The sequence below is a fragment of the Fistularia commersonii genome, chromosome 29 (genome assembly GCF_037954325.1).
Source record: "Fistularia commersonii isolate RoL2024-O1a breed Wild chromosome 29, RoL_Fcom_v1.0, whole genome shotgun sequence".
Classification (NCBI taxonomy): domain Eukaryota; kingdom Metazoa; phylum Chordata; class Actinopteri; order Syngnathiformes; family Fistulariidae; genus Fistularia; species Fistularia commersonii.
In genome coordinates, this window is record NC_141312.1 from 9,933,912 (window position 1) to 9,943,973 (window position 10,062).

General features: G+C 39.5%; 1 protein-coding gene across 1 annotated transcript; it reads right to left on the minus strand.

The window, feature by feature from the left end:
• Positions 1-904: 904 nt before the first annotated feature.
• ndufs8a (NADH:ubiquinone oxidoreductase core subunit S8a) lies at positions 905-7,211 on the minus strand. The gene is made up of 8 exons (XM_086177226.1): positions 7,128-7,211; positions 5,853-5,908; positions 4,445-4,510; positions 3,041-3,130; positions 2,849-2,957; positions 2,050-2,113; positions 1,490-1,618; positions 905-1,376 (listed from the first exon to the last, which is right to left on the minus strand). The coding sequence occupies exons 2-8, from the start codon at positions 5,896-5,898 to the stop codon at positions 1,245-1,247; spliced, it is 636 nt and encodes a 211-aa protein (XP_086033352.1). The 5' UTR covers positions 5,899-5,908; positions 7,128-7,211; the 3' UTR covers positions 905-1,244.
• Positions 7,212-10,062: the final 2,851 nt, after the last annotated feature.

Here is a 10,062-nt window from a genome sequence, read left to right on the forward strand (position 1 = left end):
TGTCAGGTCCAATACACCAAACCACAGTGTTCCAAAAGCACATGTGAAGGTAGGCTCCTGGGTGTACACCCTAACACTGGCCTAGTTGCATCATATGGAGGTGGACCGCCTCCAGGTGCTTGCACCTGATACCTCATAAGGATCATTGGTATAGAACTGAATTAATATCAAAGAAAACTATTTTGCCAGAAGGCTCATAATCTACAGTGTGTTCATTGTAGATTTTGATATTGATATTATCGTGGTCTCCGATTTCCTTCCTGCAGAAAGGGGAGGAGTAATAGTTTGACAACTACGGGTAAGAAAGACCTGCTGTGGCCTGACAAATATAACTGACTGATTACTTAAAGAAATGCTTCTTAAACTTAAGACTGCTTCTAAGCAAGCTTAAAGACTGCTTCTATGCAAGCAAATCAAGCAATATTATGCAACCAACTTCCTCATTTCAAAAGCAAGCGGGAAACAATTCAGTACATCTGTAAAACCTGAACAACTCAAGTTTAACTACCCTATGTTTTTTGGGATGTAGATATACTCTGTGGTACTACATATATATCAATCTTGACCTGTACATGACAAAAATGTGTTGCTATCTGGATTGCTCATTCACTCGATGTCATCGTACCAGCTTCCAATCAAGTTTGGCAATTCTTAAACCATGTAGTGTGTGGTATCAATAGCTACTACCATGCTAAAAAAAATTACTGATTTTTTTTTTCAGATGTTGTGGCAGAAAGTGGACTTGTAGTTTTGTTTTTTTTTAAAAAGGTTTCATTACTCATCAGCGAAGCCTCTTCAGTTCTGTATAATACACTGGTATTAAGGTTATGATTTAAGCTTTCTCCAAAAACCATATTTGATTGAGACTGGAAATAGTATGAAGAGTGTGAAAGTAGGACAGGTATAAGAATTAAACATATTTACTTGTGTTTTACATTGGAATCAATTCAGGATATCATCCAGCACATCTGACATACCACATTACCCCCTGCATGCTGTTCGAAGGAAGACTGCACAAGGGTCACAGCCAGCCACTAGACACACTTAATACCCAAAAGGACATAAATATATCGATGTATTGTATCTTCATTCCAGCAGAGGGGGAGGATACTGGTTCGATGATGATGGTATTTTAAATAAAATGTTGCAAATTTAACTCCTACACTAAAGCACGTCTATTACTTTTTTACAGTATGAATGTCTGACAGTCAGAGAGCTGATGCAGCCGTGTCTGTGTTTTATGTCTATCGGTAGAGATAATCAGCTTGTATGTTTGCAGCTATCTCTGCTTCCCATTTGTCTCCATTGTTAAGCAGCTTCTCCTTGTTGTAGAGCAGCTCCTCATGGGTTTCAGTAGAAAACTCAAAGTTTGGACCCTGAAAAATGAGAGAGCGAACAATGAATGTCCACATGAAGAAAACAACAAATAAGATAGGATCGCTCAATGACTTAGGGGAGACTGCACTCCTTATCAGTCATGCACACACACCTCAACAATAGCATCCACTGGACACGCCTCTTGACAGAAACCACAGTAGATGCATTTGGTCATATCAATGTCATAGCGTGTCGTCCTCCTGCTGCCATCAGCACGAGTCTCTGCTTCAATGCTAATAGCCTGCACACCAAGCACATACAACGGCATGGACATACAGACACACAGAAAGGGGAGGATAAAGTAAACTCATACTATGATAATTGAATGTAGCGCTGCTGTACATCCTGGAACCTTAACATTAACAATATTTTTGTCACTCAATCAACCTTTGACTGTTTCAATCTTGGCATATACACTAACACAGAAAAAGCACCAGAACATGTACAATGTTGATTTTGCATATGTGACACATTTAAATGACAATCATGTTTTGCAAAACATAAAATGCAACGTAATCAAAATACCACTATTTCAAAATATCATGTAGATCCTCAAGTCACATTTGTGATATGATGAAAAGACCAAATAATGAATTCAGGTTACTCTTTTAGCTCTCTTTATTCACGTTGTGCTTGAGTGTGTTAAAACTGAGAGAAAAAGTGTGTGTGTACCTGAGCTGGGCAAATAGCTTCACAAAGCTTACAGGCAATGCAACGCTCTTCTCCAGAGGGATACCTAGAATCATTGAATAATTTTCATTAGAAAGAACATGGCGACAAAGAACAAAAGATTTCCCCTTTTTATTCGAAAATCAGTTTTATAAGTGTTTGCTACAAAATATATAATTTTCTTAAATATTATTTTGAATTAACCAGCAACAGCCTGGCACTAATAATGTCAATGTTGCTGAGTAAGTATGCTTATAGTATCAAGTACAAATCTAAAAGGATACACAAGTTAATAATACACAAGTTCCTACAATCACAAAAAACATTTTGTCCATGACTATGTATTAATCCTTTGTATCCAACATAGCAATCTTGGTTGACATTTGGTTTGAAAACCTATGTTGCAGGATTTTAACATGATAAGCTAATGTGTTAATAATATAATGAATAAATCCAAGAGCAACAAAGTCCTACACAGGGCAAAGTGCCATTAGTCATTGCTATTTTTTTTTGACAAAGTGAGTTCTAAATTCTCAAACAAAATAGCAAATAAAAGTCACGTGTAGGACGTAAAATGAAAATTGATGGTACATTCTTTTCGATGCAGTGGAAAGGGTTTGAACCAGTTGAACAAAAAACTAGTTAATCTTCAATGTTTTGGCTTCTTTTAAAAGGCTACATTTTCCAGACCGTAAGATGCACCTAAACAGGCAGATGTACATTACCTTAATATATGTCCAGCACGGCTTGCTGAGAACGCAACTAATTTCGAAGCGTTAACAAAAAGAGCGGTGTTATTTACCTGCGCAGGGCATGCTCTCCTCTGAAACGAGGTGACAGGGGTCCCTTTTCAAATGGGTAGTTGATGGTGGCAGGTTCCCTGAATAGGTAGCTCATTGTCATGCCAAGACCTGCATTACAATAGTTGTTAATATGAGACAAGAACCTAAAAATCTAAATATATGGGATGCAAAACATAATCTGAATAACTGACCTCTGAAGAGCTCTGTCCACAATAGTGTCTGAGCTGCTCTGTCCGTGATGGATTTCATGTCTGTTGGGATCTCTTGGGCATTTACATACTCTATACAAGCAAGCAAGTAAAAAAACCACACACGCACACACACACACGCCAAGCTCAGTGAGTAGATTAACAAGAAAACAAAAATATTAACGAGACATTCCTCTTATACAATCAGACCCACTTCCTAGATTTCTGAGGGTAGTTTTTCATCCATACTTTTAAAAAAACAAAAAAGCTCTTTTTTGCTAAAACAAACTGGATTTATCAGCCTGTGTGTTACATAATCATCTTACACAACCCAACTTGTGACAGTGCAATGAAAGTTGGAATATTTTACCAAATCAAAAATATGACATGACAGCCACTGCTAATAAATCACTACATAGTTATGCAATGAGGACTAGATTTTGATCTGATGATTTGACAGTCCTGTAGTGTTTGGTTCTCCTAGCATTTCACTGGTGTCAGTTTAATTCTTTTTACCCACACATTGTTACGTGGATGGTGAAGGTGGGGATTCAATATACAGGCTTTTTCGTAATGAACATTTATGGGTTCGGGTTTTGTTTCATGTAACACAAACTCTGTGGATGCCATGTGCCCTGTTAAGCATGTAGAATACAGGACATGAATTGACTGAATGATCAAGTATTACTCTGGACACTTGTCGAAATCTTCTTGTCTTCTTCAATTGAACTGAAGCAGCCTCTCAAGAATTCACCATGACCTGGATGACTGAGAACTTCTACAGTCATATTACTTTGAACTATTTTTTATTATTACCGTAAGAATAATTTTACATGATTGTATGACTATATTCACTATGCAATAATGGTCCTTAATTTAGGTTTATCTAGATTTTGTCAAAAAACATGGTGATGAGTCATGAAACTAAAAAGCCACAATAATGTATAGGCAACCTGCTTTAACAATATGGCCAAAAAACCAGGAATGCTCACAGAGAAAAGCAGCATGGCTAAATTTCACAAAAAAAAAGATGACAAATGATAAATAATCATTGTCTGAATTTTGATGACTTCAACTCAAAGTAAGTATACCTACATAAAATGCAGAATCATAAAGAGAACAGATAATGAAAATGCAGAGCAGTATTGATCATGCCACTGTTACCAATTTCATGTCTCCATTATTTGTTGTGGTTATATAATTCAAATTTCAGCTGAGTTAACGGGAAGCTTTCAAGATTTGAGGAGAGTATAAGCATGACCACTCTAAAAAAGTGGGATGTAGCACTTACAGTATATCCTATTGGCAACTCATACTGATGCAGATGTGTCACATAATAAAACGCTAGGTCATCAAGTTTGTATTACCTGGATGAATGTTTTAAGTTTGTGATCTAGAGCAACTTACTGAATCCATCCCTTTGTGAAGACACACTGAAAGTCCTCACGAGATTTTGGCTGGTCACAGGACTACCTAAAAGTAAAGACAAAATATTTTCATGAAGCTAAAGTAGTTTAGAACCACACATTTTGGGGACACTTGAGGGTTTTCGCCAGTCTTGGATAAGCCTGGACAAGTCCTACTACATCAAATCCCTTGACCCTTTAAAATACTGTTAACCATACTCTGATCACATTATACCTTTAAACAGTTATATATCTGCTGTAGTTGCAGTATTAGATGATATACAATTTTAGATTATATCGTGACCATACCACTTTAGAGACTCGTGACTGCTCTTGTGGGTCACATAGGACACCTTGCAACCAATCACAGACCAAAGTACGGTATATGTTTCTGGGAATTGTTGCATGTTAATGTAGTCTAAATTAAATAATTTAACTAAAATAGAAAAAATATATAAATATTCAGCAGTCATTCTGTAAGACTAACATATTCAATATTAATAAACTTGAAAAAGATTGTGTTGCCTTAAACAATTGGAAGCAAATCAATCGGTATAAAGACCATTAACACCTGACTAGACACAAGCTTTACAGGCTATAGGCAGTCAGGAATTGTTTTTTGGCCACAGATGAGAGAATAACACATCATGTCACCTGTAAACAGAAATGCAGAGGAAAAACATCTTCATAAAAGGAGCAAATAAGATCTTTTCCCATCCTTTATGTCCACTGTTGCAAAAATGAAAAACTGCTGCTAGTAACTATAGCGTTAAAATGAACTGCACTACAACGGGACAAACTGTCTAGTTGTCGATGATGTTACAAGACTGAAGTCTAAAGAAGAGGTTGTACTTGTAGACTAAAAAAAAAAACCAAGACGTTAGCAATAAATATTTTAGAACCACCTTTGCACAATACTTTGGATTAGTTATTTACAGTCACGGGTGAGCTAAACCACAAACAGTATGAAATAATGCTCTTGTTCTGAACTAGTTCAGCTGATGATGCGGACATTATCACTGAAAAAATACCACTTGATTCAGTAGTTACTAAACAGTGGCAACAATCACATAAAAACACATTTATCTGTACATACAGCATATAACACCTGCATGCACTTGTCTTGTGGCACAAAAAATGAGGAAATGAAAAAAGTACGATTTTTGCTTCTTCCACATTATCTAATGGTTCTGAGTTTTTCTAAAGGTGATGAGTTTAACAACAGTACAGTAGTAGCAGTCTTGTTTTGCATATATTTATTTTACTGCAGGAGGAGCCAGAGAACATGGAGAACCAACAAAGGCATTGGTAGAACATGCAAATGCCACACATGAAGGCCCCAGTAAGCCACCTGGATACGTTTTTGAAACTGAGCCAGGAACTTCACAGGGTTGTTTTCTACCATTTACCTGTTCTGGAGATGGAGTACAATAAACGCAAGGTTGCTGCCATCATCCGTCTGAGGCTGTAACCAAGCAAAAAAATTTTAAAAAGGGAGAAAAACTGAGATGGGCAAGTGAAACGGTGAATTGTGTCCTAACAAAATGTTTATTTAAGGATTACTCTCTTAATATAAACAATAATCTAGTGAACAATATCCAAATATAGTAAGGTGTTGAAGCATGACTATCATAAAGCAAAATTACCTCATCAAAACCCAGTTAAGTCAAGCTATAGTAGTACAAGTATGCGAAGGCAGTATGTAAATTCTTGAAACAGAAATACTAATTTTACCGTCATTGTAATGAAACGTAATTAACATCTGTCACAATATTAAGAATCTTTGTAGTTACTGCTAACAGCTAAGACAATTTATATTTCATTATATTTCTTATTCTTCCTCCTTTCCACTATTATCTATTACTGTTATGTTTTTACTTGAAACTCTGGCCCAACAATTTCCTTCGGGATTAATAACGTTGTTCTCATCTCATCTCTCTCAAGAAGTGAAATTACATCTTACAGGGATGGAGCAAGGGCAAAATCCTTATAATTAAAAATGTACATTTCATTTCGTAATTTGAAATGTTCTTAAATATTTAGCAAGACTACTCTGCACCATGTACAACGACAAAAAACATGACCAAATTCGATAGGTGAAAAACGATATTTCTGCTTTAGATTTCTCCCCTCACCTAGCCAACTAACAGTGGAGTGATAAACAACAAACAAAACTAACAGGCAAGTAAATTAAGAGATACTTATTCTTCTTATCATTATTGTTGTTGTTGTTGTTGTTGTTGTTGTTGTTGTTGTAGCTTTTAATAACACTCCGTCCAGGCTATCTATGTTGTAGGACTATTGACAGTCCTCGGGGCACTTTAAAGGTGATTATCAAAGTACAAGTACAAAGTAATATGGCGCCCAATTTCAATGCTATCACGCAGATGAAAAGAAAGGTAAGAGTGACCTGTAGACAATTATAATCGTCTTTTGCTTTGAATGAAATTGCACGATTCTATTAGACGGGACTTTCGTTGACAACGCTAGCGTTCGCTACAGTTAGCATCAAAGTAAGAGAAGCAAGAAGTACCGTCAAGGACTTTTGCAAAAAGGTATTTTCTTGATTATAAAGAGCAAGGCTTTAGCTTTCAAGCATGTACATAACCGAAAACATATTTGAGATATACTCTAAAACATTTTCATCTGCTAATAAATTAGCCTTTTAGTAATTTTAAGCTTACCGATATCACGATATTTGGCCTTTACACAATGCGGACTATCTGGAGAACGGACCGTCCGTATAACGGATGTAACGTCATAGTGACGTCACATCCGCAACACGGTCTTGTCCTTTTAAAGAGGATTTGTTAATAACAGGGTTACATTAAGGGAAAATATTCTTAATGTTTGTGAACAGCAGTATGGCTTCATGCTTAGAAAGAGTACTACAGATGCAGTATTTGGGTTGAGAATGCTAATAGAGAAGTACAGAGAAGGCCAGAGGGAGCAGCATTGTGTTTTTGTAGACCAAGAAAAAGCATATGACAGGGTGCCAAGAGAGGAGCTCTGGAATTGTATGAGGAAATCTGAAGTGGCAGAGAAGTATGTTAAACTGGTGCAGGACATGTATGCTAGCTGTGAGACAGTGGTGCGGTCTGCTGTAGGGGTAACAGAGAAGTTCAAGGTGGAGGTGGGACTCCATCAGGAATCAGCTCTGAGCCCCTTCTTGTTCGCAATGGTGATGGACAGGCTGACAGTTGAGGTTAGACAGGAATCTCCATGGACCATGATGTTTGCAGATGACATTGTGATCTGCAGTGAGAGCAGAAATAGGTTGAGGAAAATCTAGAGAGGTGCAGGTACAGGTATGCTCTTGAAAGGAGAGGAATGAAAGTTAGTTAGTTTGTGAATGAGAGGAACGGTGAGGCTACAGGGAGTGGAGATCAAGAAGCTGGAGGATTTCAGGTACTTGGGGTCAACAGTCCAGAGCAACGGAGAGTGTGGAAAAGAGGTGAAGAGACTGATCCAAGCAGGTTGGAATGGGTGGAGAAAAGTGTCAGGGGTACTATGTGATAGAAGACTATTGGCCAGAATGAAAGGGAAGGTGTAAAGGACAGTGGTGAGACCAGCGATGCTGTATGGCCTAGAACCGCAGTCGGGAACCTATGGCTCGCGAGCCATTAATGGCTCTACCAGTGACAGCGCATGGCTATCAGATAGCCAACTAGTTTATTCGCGTCAACCCTCATAATGGAAAAAATGGCGAAAGAAAAAAGAGACGATGATTACCGTGCACTCCAGGCTGCGTGGACAGAGGAATTTGCATTTGGATCTCTGCTATGGCTTTTATGGCTCTCCCAGTCAAAAAGGTTCCCGACCCCTAGCCTAGAAACTGTTACAATGACGAAAAGACAGGAGGCAGAACAAGAGGTTGCAGAGATAAAGATTTTGAGGTTCTCTTTGGGAGTGATCAGGATGGGTAGGATCAGGAATGAGTCTATCAGAGGAACAGCACATGTTAGATATTTTCGAAGAGAAGGTCAGAGAAGCCAGACTGCGATGGTTTGGTCGTGTACAAAGGAGGGATAGAGAATATATTGGTGGACAGATGCTTGAATTGGAGCTGCCAGGCAAGAGATCTCAAGGGAGGCCAAAGAGAAGATTTATGGATGTAGTGAGAGAGGATATGACGGTTGGTGTGAGAGAGGAGGATACAGAGAATAAGGTTAGATGGAGTAAGTTGATTCGTTGTGGCGACCCCTGAGGGGAAAAGCCAAAAGAAGAAGAAGATTCTTAATGTTTAGGATACAGTACTGGGTTATGGATTAAGGTGCTTGCGATCATGGATCCCAAGGTTGCACATTGATATTGCTGGGCCTTTTCATCTGGCCCCAGCCATGTCAGCTCAGTCTAATCTTGGTATTGGCCTGTCAGCAACCAGCCTCTCACTAGTGCCAGGCAACCAAAACTGCTGTCAGCAGATCTTGTCTGGGAACACAGAAGTTCCTCTCAGCTATAGAGTTCAGAAGTCTTCGGCCGGGAAAGGCGATGGGCCCTGACGGCCTCATCCTTAGAGTACTCAAAGGATGTGCTACTCAGCTCTGTGGTGTTTTTCAGCACATATTCAACCTGAGCCTAAGCATGCTTGTGGAAAACGTCATGCTTGGTCCCTGCGCCAAAGAAAAAAAAATTACCCTAACACACACAGACCAGTAGCCTGAAATCACTGGAGAAGCTTATTCTAAGGCACCTTTGCTCCATTGTCTTACCAGCATTGGACCCCCTGCAGTTTGCATACCAGCCCCATATTGGAATGGAAGATGCCATCATCTTCCTGCTCCACACGGCATACACTCACCTCGCGGAGACAGGTAGCATTGTGAAAATCATGCTCTTTGACTTTTCCAGTACTTTCAACACCATTCAACCTCACTTACTCAGGAGTAAGCAACTGGACATGGAGGTGGATGCGCCAATATTGTCTTGGATTACCAACTATCTCAAAGACCGCTCACAGTATGTGAGGCTGCAGAAGATCGTGTCCGGGTCGATCATGAGCAGCATGGGGGCACCACAGGGGACGGTCCTGACTCCCTTCCCGTTCACACTCTTCACCTCTGACTTCAGCTTCTGTTCACAGTCCTTCCACCTGTAGAAGTTCTCGGAGGACTCTGCCATCATGGTTTGTATCAGTTGAGTACAGGAGTGTGGTGGACAGGTTTGTGGAGTGGTGTGGCATAAACCACCTGCAACTCAACGTAACGAAGACGAAAGAGTTGGTGGCGGACTTTAGGAAATGGAGGACCCGTCCAAACCCCATCTCCATCAATGGGACAGATGTTGACATCACGGTCGAGTACAAGTACCCAGGTATCCATATAGACAATAAAGTAGACTAGACTAAAAACACTGATGCCATATACAAGAAAGGTCAGAGCTATCTGTTCTTTCTTAGGAAACTTAGGTCTTTCAATGTCTGCAGAGCCATGCTGCCGATATATTATCACACAGTGATGTCCAGTGTCATCTTCTACGCTGTAGTGTGCTGAGGGGGTAAGCTGAAGGCAGCCGACGCTAACGGACTACATCAGCTCATCGGGGAGGCTGGCTCCACCCTGGTAGTTGAATTGGAATCTTCATTGGAGGGGTCTGAGAGGAGGATGCTGAAGAAGCTGC

Coding starts and splice junctions, on each gene's coding strand:
- ndufs8a (XM_086177226.1), bottom strand. CDS start 5,898: ATGATGGCAGCAACCTTGCGTTTATTGTACTCCATCTCCAGAACAG. Junction 4,511..5,852: donor GTACTCCATCTCCAGAACAG/GTAAATGGTAGA, acceptor CTTTACTTTTAG/GTAGTCCTGTGACCAGCCAA. Junction 2,114..2,848: donor GGAGAGCATGCCCTGCGCAG/GTAAATAACACC, acceptor CAATGATTCTAG/GTATCCCTCTGGAGAAGAGC.